Source organism: Ranitomeya imitator, chromosome 1 (assembly GCF_032444005.1).
Source record: "Ranitomeya imitator isolate aRanImi1 chromosome 1, aRanImi1.pri, whole genome shotgun sequence".
NCBI lineage: Eukaryota > Metazoa > Chordata > Amphibia > Anura > Dendrobatidae > Ranitomeya > Ranitomeya imitator.
In genome coordinates this window covers 255,126,127-255,151,547 of record NC_091282.1, presented here as the reverse complement: position 1 = coordinate 255,151,547, position 25,421 = coordinate 255,126,127, and the positions used below count along the sequence as shown (strand labels likewise).

General features: G+C 43.6%; 1 protein-coding gene across 2 annotated transcripts in view; it reads left to right on the top strand.

The window, feature by feature from the left end:
• CDK2AP1 (cyclin dependent kinase 2 associated protein 1) overlaps positions 1-25,081 on the top strand; it is a 38,435-nt gene extending 13,354 nt beyond the window's left edge. The window contains exons 3-4 of one of the 2 annotated variants that reach the window (XM_069755900.1): positions 3,715-3,841; positions 22,255-25,081. In XM_069755900.1, the coding sequence (XP_069612001.1) occupies positions 3,715-3,841; positions 22,255-22,322 (195 nt within the window). In that variant the 3' untranslated portion in view covers positions 22,323-25,081. Of the gene's footprint in view, positions 1-3,690; positions 3,842-22,254 lie in introns of both variants that reach the window. The other variant, XM_069755893.1, reaches the window with a different exon arrangement.
• Positions 25,082-25,421: the final 340 nt, after the last annotated feature.

The window sequence follows — 25,421 nt, the reverse complement described above, 5'->3', positions numbered from 1 at the left end:
GGCTGGGGAGTAAGATAGTCCACGTTTAAGTATGTATAAATAGTAGCAAACAAGGGAATAGCAGGAGCTCCAGACAAGCACGTCTGCTCCTGTCCCTTGGCAAACCACGCCCACCTGTATTCTCCTTTTTTGACACATTTAGGCTAAGTTCACACTCAGCGTTTTTGCTGCGTTTTTTTTAATGCTAATTGTCAGCTGCTTTTTACTGTTTCAGCAAAGCCTATGAGATTTCAGAAATATCATGCACGCACATTGTTTTTTTATCTTCAGTATTTTGTGCTTTGCATGTTTTTTTGGACATAAAACATGTCACTACTTTCAGCGTTTTTTTCAGCATTTTTTTCAGCATTTTCCACCCATTTGAATGGGTGGTGAAAAAACTCTGAAAAAACACACCAAAACTCAGGTATTGTGTTTTGCTGCGTTTTATTATGCCAAAACCTGATTGTATGGAATAGGACTTTTTTTCTTTCAACACTAAACTTTATCAGCATTCCCATAGAATGTACAGTCATGGCCAAAAGTATTGACACCCTGCAATTCTGTCAGAGAATACTCATTTTCTTCCTGAAAATGATTGCAAACACAAATTATTTGGTATTATCTTCATTTAATTTGTCTTAAATGGAAAAAAACACAAAAAGAATTGTCCTAAAGCCAAATTGGATATAATTCCACACCAAACATAAAAAAGGGGGTGGACAAAAGTATTGGCACTGTTTGAAAAATCATGTGATGCTTCTCTAATTTGTGTAATTAACAGCACCTGTAACTTACCTGTGGCACCTAACAGGTGTTGGCAATAACTAAATCACACTTGCAGCCAGTTGACATGGATTAAAGTTGACTCAACCTCTGTCATATGTCCTTGTGTGTACCACATTGAGCATGGAGAAAAGAAAGAAGACCAAAGAACTGTCTGAGGACTTGAGAAACCAAATTGTGAGGAAGTATGAGCAATCTCAAGGCTACAAGTCCATCTCCAAACACCTGAATGTTCCTGTGTCTACCATGCGCAGTGTCATCAAGAAGTTTAAAGCCCATGGCACTGTGGCTAACCTCCCTTTGCTTTTTGGGCAAAAGCATCAACATAGAGTTTACAGGAGAAAAAAAAGAGGCATTCAAAGAAAAGAACACGGTCCCTACAGTCAAACATGGCGGAGGTTCCCTGATGTTTTGGGGTTGCTTTGCTGCCTCTGGCACTGGACTGCTTGACCGTGTGCATGGCATTATGAAGTCTGAAGACTACCAACAAATTTTGCAGCATAATGTAGGGCCCAGTGTAAGAAAGCTGGGTCTCCCTCAGAGGTCATGGGTCTTCCAGCAGGACAATGACCCAAAACACACTTCAAAAAGCACTAGAAAATGGTTTGAGAGAAAGCACTGGAGACTTCTTAGGTGGCCAGCAATGAGTCCAGACCTGAATCCCATAGAACACCTGTGGAGAGATCTAAAAATGGCAGTTTGGAGAAGGCACCCTTCAAATATCAGGGACCTGGAGCAGTTTGCCAAAGAAGAATGGTCTAAAATTCCAGTAGAGCATTGTAAGAAACTCATTGATGGTTACCGGAAGCGGTTGGTCGCAGTTATTTTGGCTAAAGGTTGTGCAACCAAGTATTAGGCTGAGGGTGCCAATAATTTTGTCTGGCCCATTTTTGGAGTTTTGTGTGAAATGATCAACGTTTTGCTTTTTGCTTCATTCTCTTTTGTGTTTTTTCATTTAAGACAAATTAAATGAAGATAATAATACCAAATAATTTGTGTTTGCAATCATTTTCAGGAAGAAAATGAGAATTATCTGACAGAATTGCAGGGGTGTCAATACATTTGACCATGACTGTAAGTTCGCAAGTGCATGTAAAGAAGCTGCGGAGACACCATCACGTGTTTCTCGACGCAAGCAGTGAATAGCCAGGCCTTTCCCCGGGAAGGAACAACCACGGGAAGGGCAGCATCCTATGAAGGAAAGCCACCTATGCCAAGCATGGTATCCATCCACAGACAGCTGTTTCGGGGTTTTTGCCCCTCATCAGTGTGGAGTAGGAATCTGGCTATTAGGAGCAGTGCCTAGTAAAAAGGCTATAAAGGCACAGATGATTGGCCTCGGGGAGACCAAAACATCCAACACCGCGGAGACACCATCACGTGTTTCTCGACGCAAGCAGTGAATAGCCAGGCCTTTCCCCGGGAAGGAACAACCACGGGAAGGGCAGCATCCTATGAAGGAAAGCCACCTATGCCAAGCATGGTATCCATCCACAGACAGCTGTTTCGCAAGTTCGCAAGGACAGGGTCCTCTCCCCTCTGTACCAGTCCGTCACTGTAAACCTGTTTACTGTAAACGATATTTATAACCCTGTATGTAACCCCTTTCTCATGTACAGCACCATGGAATTAATGGTGCTATATAAATATATAATAATAATAATAATCAGCATGCACAAGAGGCAAATCTAGCATGCAAAAAAAGCCACAAAAAATGCAAGAAAAACCAAGGAAAAAACGCCCAGTGTGAACTTACCCATAAAGTGCAGATTTGAAGCAGCATTTTTAATGCCCTTTAGTTTTTGTGCAGAACCACTTCTTCAGATTCTGCACGTCAACAGTTTTTTGTTTTTTTTACTGTTTTTTCAGGTTTCCCATAGAAACCTATGGCTGAAAAGTGCACCAACCGCCCCCTCAGCTCAACAGTATCATTTAAGAATCACCCCTATCAAAGTTTTTTTTATCCTCTATGGCATCCTACCCAGCTAATTCTTTTCTTTACTCTATGTAGAAACAGGAAGTCTCTTATCCCTGGAAAAATCATCCCCCTCTTCAACTCCTGACCAAGCTGCTCCTCCTTCCCCTGCCATTGACTTTTTAGGGACCTATGAGTCACACAGGGAAAATTATTATTATTATTTATTTATATAGCACCATCAAATTGACCTCCTGTTTCTACATAGAGCTTAGAAGGATTCAGCTAGCCAGATTTTAATAATGTGATGTCATAGACCTAATTGAAAGCATAAAAATTAACTGGGTGGAAGGGCAAAATGGACAATTGTAAGTACATAGTGCTATATAATATGACAGCAATATATTAGGAGGGAAAAAAAATTGATGGGAGGAAGAGTGCCTCTTTAAAAAGGACCCCTGTGTCAGAACAGTTTTTGAGCCGTTTGCAGGGCAATGTCTCATCATAATGCACATTTCCACCTGCATTGGAGATGGGCCCACTTACCTCTTGCACCAATATGTCCACCCCTGCTCTTCTATTTGTCTAGTTGTAGTATAGGTCCAATCACCTGATCAATTCATATTTTTTTCCTGTATAGTTCCCAAAAGTTGCAAGTATTTTTGCAACTATGAAATGTGCAAAAAATGCAACATTTCAAACTGTTTTACAAAAGAACTTTGGCAAAAATGTTTTTTTGAATTGGAACCTAATAGTGTTAATACATTATGGTAGATAAAAAAAACAGCAGCTGCTATGTAAAATGTGGATCCATTGGTGTCTCCCATTTGCTGCATCCTCTGTTAATAATAATTGATCCAACATACTGGCATGTGATCCATTGTTCAAAATGTATATGTCAGCGATAAAAAAATCACATCCAAACAAACTATTTTATTGTAATTTTATGTTTGATGCAATGACCTGCCTATTTTTATATTTGTATTAAAATCATTCTGAATTTTGTTCAGCTTCCATCTCCTATGATATTGCAGGGCACTTCTAGTAATCAGGTACCCCAAAGCAAGTATGCAGAACTCCTCCTCATCATAGAAGAACTGGGTAAAGAAATTAGACCAACCTATGCTGGCAGTAAAAGTGCAATGGAGAGACTAAAACGAGGTAAGAATGTGTTTCACTGACAGTGGCATGTAAAAGTTTGGGCACGCCTGGTCAAAATTACTGTTATTGTGAACAGTGAAGCAAGTTGATGATTAAATGATCTCTAAAATACCTCAAGTTTTTGGCACAAGTTTAGAAGAGGCTAGGTTTTTATAAAGCAGGGAAATTTGCATCACCTGGCCTTTCCTAACAATGATAGGGGTCATAACCCTAACAGGCGCATTAAGGTGTGAAACCTTGGTCATAGTTATCAGAGTGCACACATTTTGCATTGGCCCATTATTCTGTTCGGAATGTTTAAAATTGAAAAAATGAAAATATACCATAGTTTTCTATAAGACGCACTGGACCATAAGACGTACCTACTGTAGGTTTTACAGGAGGAAATAAGAAAAAAAATTTAAGCAAAAAATATGGTCAGTTCTGTACTTAAAATCCGGGTATATATGGCCCCTCACCCTATCCAGGTATGCATGGCCCCCTCATCCCTATCATGGTATGCATGGCCCTCTCATCCCTATCCTGGTATGCATGGCCCCCCTATTCCTAGTCTGGTAGGCATGGTCCCTCTCATTCCTATCCCAGTATGCAGGGCCCCATCTCCGTCCTGCTGTGCATGGCCTCATCCCCATCCTTGTATGCATGGCCCATTCATCCCTATCCTGGTATGCAGGGAACCCATCTCCGTCGTGGTATGCATGGCCCCATCCTTATCCTGGTATGCATGGTTCCCTCCAGAAAAACATTAAAAAACCCATAAAACATTATACTTTTACCTTCCTGTGCTCCCTCGCGTCTTGTTGAAATGCAAGCAGCTGCTTTATGATTGTAAGCGGCACATAGCAGGGATGTCATGTGCTGCTTACAAGCAGAGGACAGCAGCCGGAATAATAACTGATCTCGACAGCAGGACTATGTGCGTGGAGAGCAGTGAATATTGATTGCTCTTTAATAGCGGGCATGGGAATTAACAGCAGCCGCTGGCTCCCCCCATTTCTCCTTCGCCACATTGGGGGACACAGGACCATGGGTGTTAAGCTGCTGCCGCTAGGAGGCTGACACTAAGTTGAGACAAAAAAAGTTAGCTCCTCCCCTGCAGTATACACCCTCATGCTGGCTCCCGGAGATCCAGTTCAAGCTTAGTGTCTGTAGGAGGCACACACGGTCTGCTATTCAGACCAAAGATCTTTTTCTATTTTTTTTTTTTTTTAATTTTTACCGGACGAAGGGGCGATGGAACCTCTCAAGGCTCCGATCTCCCCGAACCTACAACAGGCGAGCATGGAGAGTGTCGCCTCTCCGTATCCTCTCCTGCGACGTGGGATGCAATTGCCTGGGCTGATTTTTAGGGGCGACGGGTCCCTTCAAGGGCACCAATCTCTCCGCATCTCTTAACAGATGAGCACATTGAGTGTCGCCTCCATGTACCCTCTTCTGCAGCCAGGCCTATTGCCGGACAACTTGCCCTGCCCACCAGGCCAGTCCCTTGGATGTACAGAGGCACCATCTTGGCATCCGTGCAGCCCCCACTGCATCACCTCTGAAAAAATGATGATGGAAGGAGGCGGATGGTTCCTCTCCACCCCCCCTTTTAGGGGGATGGTGGATTGAGGCTTTCCAACCCTGCACCGTCCCAACAACTCCGATCAGCACAGCTATAACCTGCTGCACAGCTGCTCTGCAATTCCCTGCATTACGGGGTAAGTGCCATGGGGATCCTGGCGGTCGGTGGGGGGTCGATCCCGGCAGTTATAGGAGGGTTCCATAGCGGCAGGGACATCAAAGGGCTCCACAGCACTTTTCTGGCGGTCCACGGGTGCACGCCGGCCGAAGCCATACATTTAGTCCCTGGCTTCAGGCCTAGTGTAGGCCGCATCCTGATAGGCCCCGCCCACATCATTCCAGTGGCTCTGCCCACAGACCTGGTGCTTTTTGCTCTATGCGAGAGTGTCTCCCAAATCTCGGCAGCCATCTTCCCTGCACAGCACCACTCTGCTCCGGGCGGCCTTTTTTCTGCACGTGTCAGCAGCCCTGGATGCCGGTCTTCTCCCCTACTCAGCGTGCCTCCTCATCTGATTGCGGGACACAGGACCTGGGTAAGGAGACTGCACTAGGTGCTTCCCTGCATTTTTCTATCCCCCAGTTCTCTCCCTAGCAGCATTAGCTGCTCAGGAGCCCTCCGCCGCTACCGACCCCAGTGTACCTAGCCCCCCGGAGTGGGCTGCGTCACTGTTACAATCCATGGCATCATTGGCCAATGCGATTGAATCCCTACAAGACCCCTCTGCGGAACAGGGTAGTCGCCTACCGGTGTTAAGAGACTCCCACCTTACAGGGGAATCATCGGCCAGCAGGGGCCGCTCACACCTGAAGGAGGTATGGACATCCGGAAAACGGATCCGCTCTACCTCACCTGAGCATTCACGCCATTTAGCCTCTGGTAGCTCCGCTTCTCGCTCACCCTCTCCAGGGATTCGCAGCGATCAAGACTCAGAATATGAGTCAGAGGCATCTCTGGACCCAGATTCTCCGGAGTTTCAATCTACGGTGGATTCTCTCATTGAAGCCGTCAATCACGCCCTAAAGATTGACGATGACCCTAGTTCGGAACATGTCTTTTAAAAGAACCAAGCAATCTCATAGGGTGTTTACATCTCATCCTGAATTTATAGACATAGTCCAGCGACACAGAGAATGACCAGATAGGCATTTTACGGGAAAAAAGTCCCTTCAGGGAAAATACCCCTTTCCTGCAGATCTTATCAAGGATTGGATGGAGCCTCCATTGGTGGACCCTCCGGTGTCGCGTTTAGCAACCAAAACGCTTTTATCCTTGCCTGATGGGGCTTCTATTAAAAATCCCACAGACCGACAAATAGATTCCCTTGCTCGCTCTGTTTACGAGGCCTCAGGTTCCTCTCTCTCCCCTTCTTTTGCTGCGGCATGGGTCGCTAAGGCAATGGTTTTCTGGGCAGAGGCTCTTGCAAACTCCATTCAGGACAAGGCTATTCCGTCTGAGTCAGCGGATCTCACCAAACAAATTGCCATGGCCGGGGACTATGTGATGTATGCGTCCCTAGATGCAGCGAACTGCGCGGCTCTTGCAGCTTCAAACGCCATCACCATTAGTATAGCACTATGGCTTTGGGAGTGGCGAGCGGACTCCTCTTCTAAAAAGTCCTTATTTTCTCTGCCTTTTCAGAGTGGATGACTGTTTGGAGAAAAGTTAGACCAACTTAGTTCCGATGCTACAGGAGGGAAAAGCAAATTTCTCCCACAGCAAAGGCCCAAGCGGACTTTTCAGCGCCAGCAAGTTTCGTTTCCGATCCTTTCGCAGTAGCCCGTTTTGGTCTACCTCCACAGCCTCGTCAAGATCGGGATGATCACCTCGTTCAGAGAGAGAGCCCCGGGTCTCGTACATGCCCAATCAGCCCTGGCGAGGTAAACCTAGGCAATCCAGACCCAGAGGAGCCAGGCCCTCCAGGTTCTCCTCACAATGACTCGCGGAGTTATCCGGTCGATACCACCAAAGTAAGGCGGCCGCCTGCTTCTTTTTCAGCATGTCTGGCTTTCCATCATCCCCGACGAATGGGTCAGAGACCTGGTGTCTTCCGGTTACAAAATAGAATTTTCCGCCTCTCCTTCGGCATTGTTCTTCTCTTCTCGACTACCACATTCAGAGGCTCCGGCTCAGGCTCACGCACTTTATTGCGCCATCGATTCTCTCCGGCAAAACGGGTAATTGTTCTGGTTCCAGAACACGAGAGGTTCAGAGATTTCTACTCGAACCTCTTCGTTGTTCTAAAGAAGGACGGGGCGGTACGGCCCATTTTGGACCTAAAGTTGTTAAACAGGTTTGTCAAGGTCCGGCACTTCAGGATGGAATCCCTTCGGTCGGTCATTTCTTCAATGGAAACAGGAGTTTCTGGCATCGATCGACATAAAGGATGCTCATCTTCATATCCCAATCATTCCGCCGCATCACAGGTTTCTGCATTTTGCCATTCAGGAGGACTATTTCCAATTCATGGCCTTACCCTTCAGCTTCGCCACCGCCCCCAGGGTATTCACGAAAGTCATGGCGGCCGTCATGGCCATCCTACACTCCCGAGGAGTGGTTGTGTTGCCATAGTTGGACGACCTCCTCATCAAGGGTCCCTCCTATCAGGCTTGCGATGAAGGCATCCGCATTACCTTGGATACTCTTTCACGCCTCAGCTGGCTGATAAACTTGGACAAGTCCTCTCCCATGCCAGCCCAACGGATCTCCTTCCTAGGCATGATCCTGGGCACGTCCCAGGGGCTGGTCCTGCTCCCTCGGTCCAAGGCCCAAGCCCTTCAGCAGGGAACCCGGACACTTTGTCGTCCCTCCCCTCATTCCATTCGGTTTGCCATGAGGATCCTGGGAAAAATTGTAGCAGCAATAGAAGCTGTTCCTTTTGTCCAACGGCATCTCCGTCCTTTACAACAGGCACTTCTGGACAATTGGGACAGGAGTCCCTCATCCCTCATCCCTCAATCGGCCATGTTCTCTGTCCCTGCGGATCAGGCGCTAAAATGGTGGACGTTGGAATCAGCACTCACCCAGGGAAGGTCCTTTCTCCCAATTCACTGGCTGGTGGTGACTACCGACGCCAGTCTCCTCGGCTAGGGAGCAGTATTTCGTCATCACATCGCCCAGGAGCGTTGGACGAATTGGGAGTCGAGACTTCCGATCAACATTCAAGAGATTCGAGCAATCAGGTTTGCCCTAAGACGGTTCCACTCCCTCCTTGCGGGTCAGCCCATTCGGATTCAATCAGACAATGTCACAGCGGTTGCGTACTTAAACCATCAGGGAGGTACCCGCAGCAGAGCGGCAATGCGCGAGGTGTCTCACATTCTCCATTGGGCCGAGAACAACCACTCGGTAATTTCTGCAGTGCATATCCCGGGCATGGAGAACTAGGCGGTGGATTTTCTCAGCCGTCAGGGCCTCGCCTCAGGAGAGTGAGAACTCCATCCAGAGGGCTACCAGCAAATTTGCCTTCGCTGGGGGACTCCGGACGTGGATCTGATGGCGTCCAGGCTGAATGCAAAGGTTCCTAATTTCATAGCTCGATCTCGGGATCCAAGGGCCATCAGGGTAGACGCACTGGTCTTCCCGTGGCATCAGTTCCGTCTCCCGTACGTGTTTCCTCCGCTTCCCTTACTACCGAGGGTTATCCAGAAGATCAAGATAGAGGGGGTTCCTCTAATCCTAGTCGCCCCAGATTGGCCACACGTGGTACGCGGACTTAGTGCAGCTCGTTTCCGACGTTCCCTGGCGGCCTCCAGATCGCCCAGATCTGCTCCGTCAAGGTCCGATTTACCACCAGAACTCAGAGGCCCTACGTTTAACGGCTTGGCTGTTGAAACCTGGATCCTACCTCAAGCCGGTTTCTCCCAACAAGTAGTTTCCACCATGATTAGTGCTCGCAAATCGACATCTGCTCGCATCTATCACCGCACCTGGAAAGCCTTTTTCTCATGGTGCAGGCCCCATGGGCGTCCTCCTCTCGTATTCTCAGTTCCCTCCATTCTGGAATTTCTCCAGTCTGGTCTGGATTCTGGTTTGGCGCTCAGCTCCATCAAGGGTCAAATTTCGGTATTATCCGTTTTGTTCCAACGCAAGATTGCTTCAAATTTACAAGTGAGAACTTTCATTCAGGGGGTCTCCCACGTAATACCCCCCTATAGAATGCCGTTAGAAACCTGGGACCTTAATTTGGTCCTGGGTGTTCTTCAGGAGACTACTTTCGAACCTTTGCGAGATGTTTCGCTGACAGTTCTTTCCTGGAAAGTTGCCTTTCTTGTGGCAGTAACTTCTATCAGACGAGTCTCCGAGCTGGCTGCTCTGTCCTGTCGAGCGCCTTTTCTTACCTTCCACCAGGACAAAGTGGCCCTTCGTCCATCTCCGTCTTTTCTACCCAAGGTGGTTTCATCTTTCCACCTTAATGAAGACATCGTTCTCCACACCTTTTGTCCACAGCCAAGACATCGTGTTGAAAAGGCCCTTCACACCCTGGACTTAGTGAGGGCTCTCAGGTGGTACATTTCGAGAACTGCACCCTTCCGTAAGTCGGACTCTCTTTTCATGCTCCCTGAGGGTCACAGAAAGGGTTTAGCCGCTTCTAAAGCCACGATAGCCAGATAGATTCGGTCAGCTATTCAAGAATCTTACCGGGTCAGGGGCAGTCCTATCCTGGCGGGGATTAGGGCACACTCAACTCGGTCGTGGGTGCTTCCTGGGCCATTCGGCATCAGGCGTCGGCAGAACAGGTTTGCAAGGCCACAACTTGGTCCAGCCTGCATACTTTCTTGAAACACTACAATGTCCATACTCAATCTTCTGCTGATGCAGCCCTTGGCAGACGTATTCTGCAAGCGACTGTCTTGCATATATAGTCAGTTGGTACACGCAGTTAATCGGTTATGTTGTTACCCACCCAGGGACTGCTTTGGGATGTCCCATGGTCCTGTGTCCCCCAATGTGGCGAAGGAGAAATGGGGATTTTTGTGTACTCACCGTAAATTCCTTTTCTCCGAGCCACTCATTGGGGGACACAGCACCCACCCTGTTAGCCATATGGCTTGCTTTTGGGCTTTTTCCTTACTCTGACATGTTGTACTCTAATATGATGTTATGTGTTGTTAATAATCTCCTACTGCTTTTACACTGAACTGGATCTCCGGGAGCCAGCATGAGGGTGTATACTGCAGGGGAGGAGCTAATTTTTTTGTCTCAACTTAGTGTCAGCCTCCTAGCAACAGCAGCATAACACCCATGGTCCTGTGTCCCCCAATGAGTGGCTTGGAGAAAAGATTTTATGGTGAGTACACAAAAATCCCTATTTTCCTACACATTTTTGGGGGAAAAAAGTGCGTCTTCTAGTTAGAAAGAAAATGTGTAATCTTTAACGTGAGCCCTTTTAGAGATCACTTAATCTTCAGTTTACATAACTGTTCACAATAACAGTAATTTTTACCAGGGGTGCCAAAACTTTTACATGCCACTTTATAGTAAAGGTATGAGTTGTTACTTGTCTACTAGTTGTATTTCAGGAAGAAAATGTTAAAAACAATCTCAAAAGGTTTTTGCTACCTAATCTAAGAGCAGCTTAATCTGACAGATACCTAGAGCATAATTCCAGCATGGTGTCACTTTCCGGGCTGCTTGCTGTAGTTTTTAGAAAATCACTCTTTTATCAGCAGGAGGTTATCACTAGTTGACTAGCAAACCTGCTGTCATGTAGTCCACCCACATACCCACTACTGGTTGGCAGCTTTCTGCCTATGCACTGTGTCCACTGAAAGCTGCCAGGTGTGGGCGGGGTTATACACAGCTCAGCATTAAGACAACTGGGTGATCAGCAGAGATATCTGTGATTTTATCAAAACTGCAGCAAAAAGCCCACTAAGTGACACATCACTGAAACCCCTACATTATGTTGTTTTCAGATGGGAAAAAAACAAAAACCTGGTGACAGATTTCCATTAATACAATTTTTAGCCCATAAATCTACTACATGTCTTATATACACACAGGTATTGGCAGTAGCAAACAAATGTGTACAATGTACAAATAATAATAAGCTGCAGGCCATGATCCTTTGAAATTGGCTCAACACTAGTTCAACTCTGCTCACACTCTGTGAGGTTTTTTTTTCCAGTAAATAATGGCCAAAATACTGTGTTAGAGCAGTAGAAAACAGTAAAGTGTCTCCCAGCCTGCCAACACTCTTCAGCAATGAGCACCTCACAAAATAAATCAAGGAATCAGGGCTATGTGCACCAGGCTACTTCCAAAACTTTTGCAAAATAGAACCCCGGTCAGCCATTTGAACAATTACTTACTCTTCTGCTTGGATGATCTACAGACACCTTCAGCCTCAACTCCAGTGAATCATCCCTGCCGAGGTAATCCTGTCCTCCTAGTTGGACATACTCACCTCTATGATACTAGGCCACTGCTAAAAGAATTGAATAAAGTCTTTAAAGACATGAGTAGTAAGCTTTCTAGAGAGATAATGACATACACCGCTTTGACCTCTTACGCTTCCATCACTCATCTTCACCTTCAAAATCTCCATTCTCAGATCATCATCCTCTCTCTTCCCAAAAAAGACATCCAACTAGTATCATTTCTAAAAACACATATTTTGCTCAATGCACCAGATTGAGCAGGTTTCCTCGTATTCCTCTTGTGACTCTGCCCCTCTATGCTCTTCATACCTGATGCATGCTCACATCATCGCTTAAACTCAGCAAGTGCAATGTGAAGAAACCTTGCATTGCACTTGCTACAATGTTAGTTAATGAGGCAGTGCTCATCTGCGAGTTTTTCCTCACCTGGAATTTGGGTGAGGAAAAATTTGCAGCCTGCTGTGTATGACCGAATTTTTAATAGCCAGTCGACAGCTGGGGGGCTTATGTCTATAGCCCGGGAAGGTGGTAAAACCCCTGGAGCTTCGAAGGCTATTAATATCAGCTCACAGCTTTCTACTTAGCCTTTACTGGTTATTAAAATGGGGACCCCCCCCAAAAAAAATGACATGGGGTTCCCCCTATAATTAATAACCAGCAAAGGCTAGGCAGACAGCTGTGGGTTAGGCTAGAAACAGTCCATGGATATTGGCCCCCTCTCAGACTAAGAACATCAGCCCTCACCCGCCCCAGAAATGGCGCATCCACAAGATGTGCCAAATCTGGCGCAGCCTCAGTCTTCCCGCTTGCTTTGGTTTTTATTGTGGTTTAGTATTTGTATAATAAAATCTGTAATAAAAATGTATTTATTAAGAGTAAACTATGTTTATCTAAGAACAAAACAAAAATAATCAATTTGATTTACAAATCATCACAAGGCTAGCCAAAGATTGCGAAGCAGCCCAGGGTGTATTAGAGTATGCCTTACTTATCTGGGAAAGAGAGAGAATCAGGATATCTATGTGAAGAAGGCAAGCCAGAGGACGCAGGGTAGTACTTTAGGCTTGTTCTAGAAACCTAGGGTTCTGTCTTTTGTGTATAAAAACCTTGTTGAGGACATAGTACACCCCTTCATGGTGATGGCATTCCATATTGACAGTGGGCTTTTCAGCAAGATAAAATAATTTTTGCATTAATATGATTTGAGGAATCTGATATATAATCCGATCAAGTACAAGTAGGATGTACGGGAAATACAAGTGCCAATAAATGAAGCTGCCCCTCAGAACGTAGAGAAATTCCATAAAGAAGACCGCTGTTCTATCTTGTGTCACTCACTCAGCCTTTCTGAATCATCTGATGTGTGGAACAGAAAGTCTATTTTACATACAGTAATTTCAAGCTAGTTTTCAAACTAATAAAACAATCTTATATACAGATATAGATAGATACATAGATAATAATGTCAGTGAAATATATAATTAATGCCGTACGTGTATGGTTTACTGTGCATGTATTTTAGTACAAATTAAAAAATCCAAAGAAAACAATAGTGTGGAATCCCCCATATTGTTCTTAACCAGCTGAGAGAAAGCTGACAGCTGGGGGCTGATGTTTTTTAGTCTGAGAATGTGATAATAAACATGGAGCTTCCCAGAATATTAAATCAACTCACAGCTGTCTACTTAGCCTTTATTTGCTATTAACCCCTTCATGACCGGAGGTATTTTCGATTTTTGCGTTGTCGTTTCTTGCTCCTCTTTTTTCCCAGAGCCATAACTTTTTAAATTTTTGGTCAAAATAGCCATGCGAGGGCTTGTTTTTTGCAGGACAAGTTGTACTTTAGAACAACACCATTGGTTTTAACATATCGTGTACTAAAAAAATGGGAAAAAAAATCCAAGTGTGGTGAAATTGAAAAAAAAAAGTGCAATTCCACAGTTGTTGTTGTTGTTTCTTTTTTTTAGCATGTTCACTAAATGCTAAAACTGACCTGCTATTATGATTCTCCAGGTCATTATGAGTTCATAGACATCAAACATGTCTAAGTTCTTTTATATTTAAGTTGTAAAAAAAATCCAAACTTTGGTGAAAAAAAAGGCACCATTTTCTGAGACCTGTAGCGTCTCCAGTTTTCATGTTCTGGGGTGGGGTGAGGGCTTATTTTTTGTGCGCCGAGCTGATGTTTTTATTGATATCATTTTGGTGTAGATACGATCTTTTGATCGCTTGCTATTGCATTTTATTGCAAAGTTGCAAAGACCAAAAAAACATAATTCTGACGTTTTGAATTTTCTCGTTACGCCGAAACTCTTTTTTTATATTGACAGATTGCGCGATTCTGAATGCGATGATAACAAATATGTGTGCATTTTATTTTATTTTTGTTTTATTTTGAATGGGACAAAAAGGGGTGAACATTTATTATATATTTTTAATTTTTTTATGTACTTTTAAACTTTTTTTTACTTTTTGCATGCTTTAATAGTCTCCATGGGAGACTAGAAGCTGCACTAGTTTGATCACCTCTGCTACACACGATGATCAGATCGCCTGTGTGTAGCAGAAATGCTCACTTGCTATGATCGCTGGCCACGGGCGGTGCTCATAGCAACCTGGCTATGACAAACATAAAGGTCTTTTGGAGACCTCTGGTTGTTATACCAACCCATCGGTGACCCGCAATCACGTGACGGGGTCACCGATGGGCGGGATTTCCGGCGTGCTTCCGGTAAGCACGAGTTAAATGCCGCTGTCAGAGATTGACAGCGGTATTTAACAGGTTGACAGCCACGGGTGGATCACGATTCCATCTGTAGAACAGTGCTCCAGCCGGGTGTAGTAATCAAGTAGAAAAGGTCTTTATTCAGCCATGGTAAAGCGACGTTTCGACCACAAGTCGGTCTTTTTCATGCATACAAAATGGTGTCAAAGGCTGTCTTAAATAGTGTGGATACCACGCAGGGCACCAATCACTATTAAGTCACAGCCCACATGAAAATACCATACAAAAATATAGCAAATAACAAACATCAGACACTTGTGTATAAACCAATCTCATATGGACATACCATCACCACATAAATCAATATAATAATCAATATACAAATATAAATAAATGCCTTGTTTTATCCTATAGTCTGCAAATTCACTGGATGCATCTTCGTTCCCATGGAGATCTTCCACCAATGGATCCCTTTCTGTTGTGGACTTCCCGTTTAGTTAGATCCAATAGAAGCTAGCGGCGCCAAAGGGACAAACAACCTGTCCAACACCTTCATATAACTCGGCGCTTCTCTGCTAACCAATCCAGCATATTTACTTATAATTAGCATGCTTACATCATCGCCAAGCATCCTCTCTCCGGCATCATTGCTGCGCCGCAGATCATTGCATAGACTACTGTGTGTGAGCGCAGGTGCACCACGTCCCAGCCGCACTCCATCACATGATCGAAATGGAGCCACGCCCAGACGTGACACGCATCCGCGTCATCCAGTAGCGGCCACACGTGACCGCCACTTAGACTGGTTACCCGGGGGACGCAAGTAAACAACATGGCGCTTCACTAGTGAGCAATCCGGTACACCTACTCATCTATAGCTTGCCTATATCGGCATGATGCGTCCATATCACGGCAACAGCACTGAGCTGCAGACTGCTACAGAGGCCCCAGCGCATATGCGCAGGCGCATCACATTACAGCTGCGCTCCATCCCTTATTGCGATGGAGACACACCTGCACGTGATGCGTGCCTACGCCACACAACAGTGGTCACCTACGATCCCCACCCAGACCAGTTACCCAGGAGGCCCTAAAGAGTAACAAATAGTAATTCACAACATAAAAAGGATCTACAAAACGTGATAGACTTAAGAAGGAAACATAATAGTCTCTGAGACCCGTGGAAGCGCTGTTGTTGGCGCGAAACGGCCGTCGTCAATCCCTGCTCACCTCCCTTTTGTTTCTATTCCCCCGAACCGTGATAATGCTGTCGTTTTAATTGTCTTTAATAAAGGACTTGGACCACACAAAGACCGGTAAGTGCTGCCGCAGTTTCTATTGATTGTTATGGATTTACCACTTGTTTTCATGCAAGCACCTCCGCTCTGAAGACAGGCTTTCTTATCACACCACGGATGGATTGTGGCTGGCACTGATGTATGGTTGTGCAGCTCTGCTCTTTTTTTCTTTTTTGATTATATTAAAACACAAATACATACACCCGTGTCATAAAAACAACATAAAAACAATGACGACAACAACCTTAAAGAGAGGAATCATCATATTAAGTGGTACACCTATGTAAATTAAAATCTATATTTAAACCCCTAGGTTGTAATGAGCCCAGGGTATAGATCCATCTCATTTCCTTAGTCTTAAGCATCTGTTATCTATCCCCTCCCCTCCTCAAGGTTGGAACACTATCTATGACTCTAAATCTTAGTTGATTTACCGAGTGTTTACTCTCCAAAAAATGCTTAGGGACCGGCAATTCAGTAAGCCCCGTCCTTATGGTACTTTTATTCTTACTGATGCGGGCCCTCACTTCCATAGTGGTCTCCCCAATATATGTAAGGCCACAGGGACAGGTAATCATATAGATGACGTGGCTCGATGTACAGGTATATCTCTCTTTCAAATATGGTTTACCCCAAGTCTCAGGTTTTAAATCATTTCCTATGATGTCTTATAGGAGGGGAAGGAATCTGGGTGACAAACTGGTTAGATCAGATTTGATCTAAAGTGTCATGTCAACAGACTTTAAGCGCGCCAAGAAATGGGAATTTCCCATGTCTTGGCTGCGCTTGCTGCAACAATATGTTGAAAGGAGAATTTTTTTGCCATCCCCATACTGGGAAAAAGATTTATTTGAAAGAGAGATATACCTGTACATCGAGCTACGTCATCTATATGATTACCTGTCCCTGTGGCCTTCATAAACCCGACATGATATGAGACATGGTTTACATACAGTAAACTGTTGTGAATTCCGCTCCTGGGCTTCCTCCGGTGGTTGTAAGTAGCATTTTTGTGAGTTCTGCTCTTGGGCTCCCTCCTGTTGTTTTGAGTGGTATGGCTGCTTCTTGGATTTAGCTTCAGCAGCTGTTTTCACTGATCGTCTTTCTGGCTCGGCTATATTAGTCTGGCCTTATCCCTCATTCAATGCCAGTTGTCAATTGTTCCTGCCTGGAGTCATTGCTCTTAGGATTTTCCTGACACTCTGACAAGTTCAGCAAAAGCTAAGTCCTTGCTTGTCCTTTTGCAGTTCACTTGTTGTGGACTTTGTTGTTCAGCACTTTCTATGTTTTGTTCATTTGTCCAGCTTATCAGTGTGGATCTATTCAGCTAGGCTGGAAGCTCTGGGCAGCAGAGTTTGCCCTCCACACCTTTAGTCAGGTGTGGAGATTTTTGCATTCCTCTGCGGTGGACTTTTTCTAGTTTTTATTACTGACCGCACAGCGTTCTGTCCTGTACTATTTCTATCTAGCTAGAAGTGGCCTCCTGTGCTTAATCTTGTTTCATTCTACGTATGTCATTTCCTTCTCCTCTCACAGTCATTACTTGTGGGGGCTAATCTATCCTTTGGGGATTTTCTCTGAGGCAAGATAGTTTTCCTGCTTCTATCTTTAGGGGTAGTTAGCTCTTAGGCTGTGACGAGATGCCTAGGCAGAGTTAGGAGCATTCCACGGCTACTTCTAGTGTTGTGTCGAGCTTAGGGACTGCGGTCAGTATAGTTACCACCTGCTCAGAGCTAGTCGCATGTCGCTCCTTAATCACCAGACCATAACAGTAAACCATCTCATATCCCTTTTTTTTTGCACATTCCACACTACTGTTAGTAGTGTGTATGTGCAAAATTTGGGCGCTCTAGCTATTATATTCAGGGGTTAAATCGTGGAAAAAATTGGCGTGGGCTCACGCACAATTTTCTCCGCCAGAGTGGTAAAGCCAGTGACTGAGGGCAGATATTAATAGCCTGGAGAGGGTCCATGGTTATTGGCCCCCCCTGGCTAAAAACATCTGCCCCCAGCCACCCCAGAAAAGGCACATCTGGAAGATGCGCCTATTCTGGCACTTGGCCACTCTCTTCCCATTCCCGTGTAGCGGTGGGATATGGGGTAATGTAATGAAGGGTTAATGTCACCTTGCTATTGTAAGGTGACATTACCGTAAGCCAGATTAATAATGGAGAGGCGTCAATTATGACACCTATCCATCAACACACACATTATTGCAAAGTATTTTAATGAAATAAAGACACAGGTTTTTGTAATATTTTATTATACTGGTAATCCACCTGAAGACCCTCGTTCTGTAAAAAAGGACTTCCAGCAGAGGGTGCATAACCGCAACTGAAGGTAACTACAGGTCATTGACCTACATTCCATTAATTCCCTGGGGTTTTACAGGCAGGAGCACAGCTGCATTAGCAGAGCTTCTACTTGTAAAATTAGTTACCTTCAGTTGCGGTTATGCACCCTCTGCTGGAAGTCCTCATATGAACTTGAGCGTGGGAAAATATTCAGAAAAGTTCCCAGGCTCGAGTTCATATTCGATTTACAGCGTGGGACGAGACTGATCATCGGAAGGTATGGGATATTGTTGTTTTTTTATTTTACCTTTTTTACAGAACGAGGGGCTTCAGGTGGATTACCAGTATAATAAAATATTACAAAAACCTGTGTCTTTATTTCGTTAAAATACTTTGTAATAATGTGTGTGTGTGTTTTTTAACCATTTCATACAGTTGTATTAATAATGGATAGGTGTCATAATTGACACCTCTCCATTATTAAGGTGACATTAACCCTTCATTACCCCATATCCCACCGCTACACGGGAATGGGAAGAGAGTGGCCAAGTGCCAGAATAGGCGCATCTTCCAGATGTGCCTTTTCCTGGGGTGGCTGGGGGCAGATGCTTTTAGTCAGGGAGGGGGGGGGGCAATAACCATGGACCCTCTCCAGGCTATTAATATCTGCCCTCAGTCACTGGCTTTACCATTCTGGCAGAGAAAATTGGGCGGGAGCCCACGCCAATTTTTTCCGCAATTTAACCCTTAAATATAATAGCTAGGGCACCCAAATTTTGCACATACACACTACTAACATTAGTAGTGTGGAATTTGCAAAAAGAAAAGGGGATATGAGATGGTTTACTGTATGTAAACCATGTCTCATATCATGTCGGGTGTGTGAAGGAGATAGCAAAAGCCGGCAATTGAATTACCGGCTTTTAAGCTATCTAGCACTGTATTAAATATAAATATATATATATAGGTGTCTCCCTGACATATATGTATATGTACCTATTCTATGTGTATATATCTACTCTAATCTAACCTGTCAGTGTGATTTTACTGTACACTGCGCTGAATTACCGGCTTTTCAAAGGAGACCCGTGCATAAAAATCGGACAGCAATACGAATCACATGACACTCACATGACAATCGCATACGTTACATCCGTTTTTTCTAGCAAGTGGGAAGGAGCCCTTAGAGTCATAGATAGTGTTCCAACCTTGAGGAGGGGAGGGGATAGATTACAGATGCTTAAGACTAAGGAAATGAGATGGATCTATACCCTGGGCTCATTACAACCTAGGGGTTTAAATATAGATTTTAATTTACATAGCTGTACCCCTTAATATGATGATTCCTCTCTTTAAGGTTATTGTCGTCATTGTTTTTATGATGTTTTTATGACACGGGTGTATGTATTTGTGTTTTAATATATGTTTTTGTTTTATTAGATGCGGACAATGAATGTGACTGTCGGTGGACGGAGGTTTAGGATGATTCAAGATGTGGATTATGTGCATGATTGGCACATGGAATATATCTTATATAAAGCATGGTGATGCTATATTTGCTGCCTCCTGTCTATATTCTGACTGTCCCATTATGTTTGTCATGTCTGTGGTTTCTTTCTACTGTTTTTTTCCCACTGTTGATTAGCATGATTGTGTTTCTCTATAGTTATTATGTTTCCTTCTTAAGTCTATCACGTTTTGTAGATACTTTTTATGTTGTGAATTACTATTTGTTACTCATTAGGGCCTCCTGGGTAACTGGTCTGGGTGGGGATCGTAGGTGACCACTGTTGTGTGGCGTAGGCACGCATCACGTGCAGGCGTGTCTCCATCGCAATAAGGGATGGAGCGCAGCTGTAACGTGATGCGCCTGCGCATATGCGCTGGGGCCTCTAACGGTCTACAGCTCAGTGCTGTTGCCGTGATATGGACGCTTCATGCCGATATAGACAAGCTATAGATGAGTAGGTGTACCGGACTGGTCACTAGTGAAGCGCCATGTTGTTTACTTGCGTCCCCCAGGTAACCAGTCTGAGTGGCGGTCACGTGTGGCCGCTGTTGGATGACGCGGATGCGCGTCACGTCTGGGCGTGGCTCCATTTCGATCTTGTGATGGAGTGCGGTTGGGACGTGTTGCGCCTGCGCTCACACACAGTGGTCTATGCAATGATCTGCGGCGCAGCAATGATGCTGGAGAGAGGACGCTTGGCGATGATGTAAGCATGCTAATTATAAGTAAATATGCTGGATTGATTAGCAGAGAAGCGCCGAGTTATATGAAGGTGTTGGATAGGTTGTTTGTCCCTTTGGCGCCGCTAGCTTCTATTGGATCTAACTAAACGGGAAGTCCACAACAGAAAGGGATCCATTGGTGGAAGATCTCCATGGGAACGAAGATGCATCCAGTGAATTTGCAGACTATAGGATAAAACAAGGCATTTATTTATATTTGTATATTGATTATTATATTGATTTATGTGGTGATGGTATGTCCATATGAGATTTGTTTATACACAAGTGTCTGATGTTTGTTATTTGCTATATTTTTGTATGGTATTTTAATGTGGGCTGTGACTTAATAGTGATTGGTGACCTGCGTGGTATCCACACTATTTAAGACAGCTTTTGACACCATTTTGTATGCTTGAAAAAGACCGACTTGTTGTCGAAACGTCGCTTTACCATGGCTGAATAAAGACCTTTTCTACTTGATTACTACACCCGGCTGGAGCACTGTTCTTCTGATTTGGATTATCTAGATTACCCAGGAGGGTTCCCTTGACATGGAACGGGCATCCCAATAAGTGAGTGCTGTCAGCCACCTTTCTATTTTATACACGATTCCATCTGTGGCTGTTAGAGGCACATGTCAGTTGTTCAAAACAGCTGGCATATACCTGGAAAGATGTGGGCTCAGTGCCCAATGTCAGAAACGGGTTAATAAGCCATGACCTCCCAAAAAAATTATGTGGGGTTCCCCTATTTTTAATGACTAGGAAAAGCTAGGCAGACAGCTGTGGGCTGACATTAATAGCCTAGGAAGGGGCCATGGATATTGACCCTATCCCTGACTAAAAACATCAGCCTCCCCAGAAATTGGGCATCCTTTAGATGGGCCAATTCTGGAGTTTGGCCTCCGCTCTTTCCACTTGACCTGGGGCAAGTGGGGTAATAGTATTGGGGTTGTTGTCAGCTTTGTTTTGTACAGAAGGTCAAAACGGCTGCACTCTCACTTTGTTTGCAAAAATTGTTTAATAAGTAAACATTTGGCACCACAAAAAAAGAAATTTGAGTTTGGTGTGTAAAACAGAGGATCAAGAAGCGTGTAATGTTTCGACCCCTTATAGTGTCTTTTTCAAACGACGCTGAAAGACAAGTAGATATAAATCAATCATATGGTATATACAACTTTACAAGATTATAAAAATATAAGCAAAAATGAAATTCAATTTAAACAGACATGGGTAGAAATGAACAATAGCAGACATGGGTAAAAATGAACAATAGTAGTTTGTATAAACATACACCACCAGTAGGTTATTACATAGTTAAATCAATCAAAAGTAAAGATGGGGGTGGGGGAGGAGGGGGGAAGAGGGGGCAATAAGGAAAGAAAGGGAAGGAGCTTGCAAAAAGGGCTTGTGTGGAATGAAATATAGAATAACTTCAGATTACTGACCTATTATTGATTCAGAAGACTTGTGCAATTTAGGTGCTGCGAAGATGCTAGAATTGTTCTGTTTTGTAAGCGTACATCACGCAGCGAGCGGTGACGTCAGCTATCTTTCTCTTGTCAGTGCTACACACTGCAGGAGCGTAATCAATATTAAACAATAAATTGTTTTATTGTACAATAAGGGAGCTGGTAGACACCTCAGTTTGGCTGCTGAATAATCATTAGATTTTTGGCGATTCACTGAAGATATTTACATGATGCTTATATCAAGCTGTAAGACTTGTTCAAATATATTTTTGGTGCATTTAGTATACATATATAGAATGAAAATATTTAAGGGAGACTTACAATCCAAAACTGCATGCAAAAACTGTACCTAGCTTGTATGTGTTATACAGAAATATGTAAAGTGTAACATTAATCCGATTTCTCTATACATTGTGTAATAACAATACACTTTTCTTCTTCTTCTTCAGGAATTATTCATGCAAGGGGTTTAGTACGAGAATGTTTGGCTGAGACAGAGCGAAATGCCAGATCCTAGCCATGCCAAGTGAAACCTCTCTGAGGCATACAAAGCTAAATCCGTTTTTTTTGTTTTTTTTTTATCTTCAGGGCAGTCTTTCTGAATATCTAGCCAGTGGGATTCACTAACTCTTGGTATCCCTCTAATGTACTGTAAAGCTGCTAAACACAAGATGCAATTTTTACTAGCAACTAGAATTTCCACATGTAGTAAAGTATTGAAGGCTCTCCGATTCTTTTTCTAAGAGTCCAAGGAAATTCATGATTTCTTGCATCATAAGCAACAATATATTTTGTTTATCTTTCTTGTACATTGATATTCAGGTTCTAACAACTTTTCTGCATTCTGATTTGATGCTTATTACCTTGTTCTGGTTGTACAAGAACAACGCATGTTTTTCTTTGTTGATACTTTTTTTTGTTTGCAGTATTGATCACCATGTTAAAAAAGTCACTCCTCAGTCACAACTTATCACCTATCCCCAGAATATGTGATAAATGTCTGGCAGTCCCATGACTAGGACCCCCATCGTTCACAGGAAGGGATGTCCTGCATCCCGTTTGAATGGAGTGGTGGTCACGCATAGGCACAGCAGTCAATTCACTCTCTATGGGTCTGATTGAGGTACCTGAATATGTCTCTCCACTATCTTTCTTCAATCCCATAAACAGGGAATGGAGTTTCAGCACGGTAGTGTGACTGCCACTTCATCCAAACGAGGGCAAAAGGGTATGTGCACACGTCAGAATTTCTTGCAGAAAATGCCTGAAGAAAACCGGACATTTTCTGCAAGAAATCCGCATGCGTTTTTTTCGCGTTTTTTCCCAATGCATTAACCTTCGTCAGGCTGCATAATTTTACAACATTAACAGGCTGCAGAGGTACAATTGTACCTTCATATATATTTTATTGAAATTTGGCCAATATATTCTGGACCAAAACTGCAGAGATGTCACGAAATTTCAGCCCTCTACGGCTTTTCGAAAAAAAAATTATTGCAATTTTAAAACGGAATAGTTACAATTGTACCTACTCAGCCGGACGAAGGTTAAATAGCAGGAAAAACGCGAAAATCCGCAAAATTAATGAACATGATGCGTTTTTTCACGGAAAAAGACGCATCATGTGCACAAAAATTGCAGAATGCATTATAATTGATGGGATGCATATGTATGCGTTTTTATAGCGAAAAAACGCGGAAAAAAATGCAACGTGTGCACACAGCCTAAATGGTCCCTCGGATTGGACATTTATTACCTATCGGAATTCAAAAGTTCTAATTTGTGATTGTAGGGCAACATTTTGAAGACAAAAGCAACTTCATTATGATAATACAAACTGTTTAGGTTTCAAAATGGTAAGAAAACATACAGTCACATTTCTTTTTGGTATTTTTTAACTGTATGTTTGACTATTAGGCTGGATTGACACAACTGTGTTTTGTTGTCCAAATACAGATGACAATGCAAGGACGGATCGCGGATCTCCTGATCCAAAATCAACTGCCACATAGGCATGTGAGGCTGTCAGGTTAGGTACGGAAACCAGCGGCCTCTCCTTGCATCATGGACCATTCTCGGGTAGTGAAGCGAGGATGTGTGAATCTGGCCTTACAGTGTGTAGGCACATTGGGGCATAAGTGGTTAGCACTTCTCGATTCTCTACTGAGCCCAACCACATAAACAAATCCTAACAGTGATACCTAGAGCTGTACGCAAAAGTAAACTTTCACCATTATCCTGGACAAATTACTTGTTTGCTTTTATTTTCTACTGAAAATCAGTTAGCAGACTTTGCAGGAAACAAATGTAACAAGTCTTCAACATTTAATGCAACGTTATCGTTTATTGGCTGAATTTAATGGAAAAAAATGAAAACACAAAATGTGCCATCCTGTCAGTCAACAACCTATGACGCAAATTCTTGACTCCAAACATTTCTTGTAGCCATCTATCCAATTTTGTATTTTCTAAAGGCTAACAGAATTACATCCTTGCTTTAAAGTCGTTGTCCAAAATGTTTTAAAACAGGTGAAAATGTAGAAAAACAAAATACTATACTCCCCTTCTCTTGGTTTCCTCTCAGATCCAGCTCTGACCTTCTGGTGGTTATGTGCTGTACTACTCCCATCACCAGTACAGCATGTGACCACGGATTGAAAGTGATATCATGTTGTTAACATATGTAGACAGGGAGACATTTGGAGCAGACATGGCATGCACACAAAATAAATGTAATTGTACATGTCATATTTTAATAATAGAAAAGGTGAGCAATGCCTGCCGATCATGCAGCGATGCCAGCATGTATGTTGGACCCACCCTCTCTAGGTCCAGCACTGCCTCCTCCCTAGGTCCAGCACTGCCTCTCCACCATTGCTTTGGCCTTTATTGATCAGCTGCAGCAATGACATGCTCATACCTTCTGCAGCCAATCAATGGGCTCAGTGACATCTTATTTACAGTGCTGCAGCCAATCAACAAAGACCAGAGCCGTGTTGGATAGGTGCATTGGAACCACAAAAGCTGTTTGGCATTTTTATACTTCCGAGCATATAGAGGAATAAAAGATAAAACCATGTCGACCATGATAAATTCAGTAAGTTAACTACAATAGGGCTTTATTACATAAAGAGCAAATCCACAGACCAAATTGGAAACGGGGTGTCAAATGTTTGTATACTATTGTAGAAGTATCTGCACTTAATAATACCACGTGGACAATGAGTGACACTTAGACATCTGTAATAATGGAGCAGTATTTGATTCATGCTGTCCTAGTTTAGGCAGCATGAATCGCCCAATAAGTTACTTTCAGAGCAGGTCTGTCACCAGATTTGACAACCCAGCTGCATATATTATTAAAAATACCTCTTGGACCTGATGAGCCAGGTGTTCTTGCCTTTATAAAGTCATGTCAGAATGAATCTATCATTTTTATTCAAAGTTCTCCCTCCTGACATGAAAATGAGAATATCATATAAAATGCTCAATTTAATAGCAGAATTATCCAGGCATTTTGAAATTAATTTTCAAAGGAAATACACCAGCCTCATAAGAGATCATTTTAATAATGTATAAAGATACATACTAAAACCTAGTGATAGAGCTGCTTTAC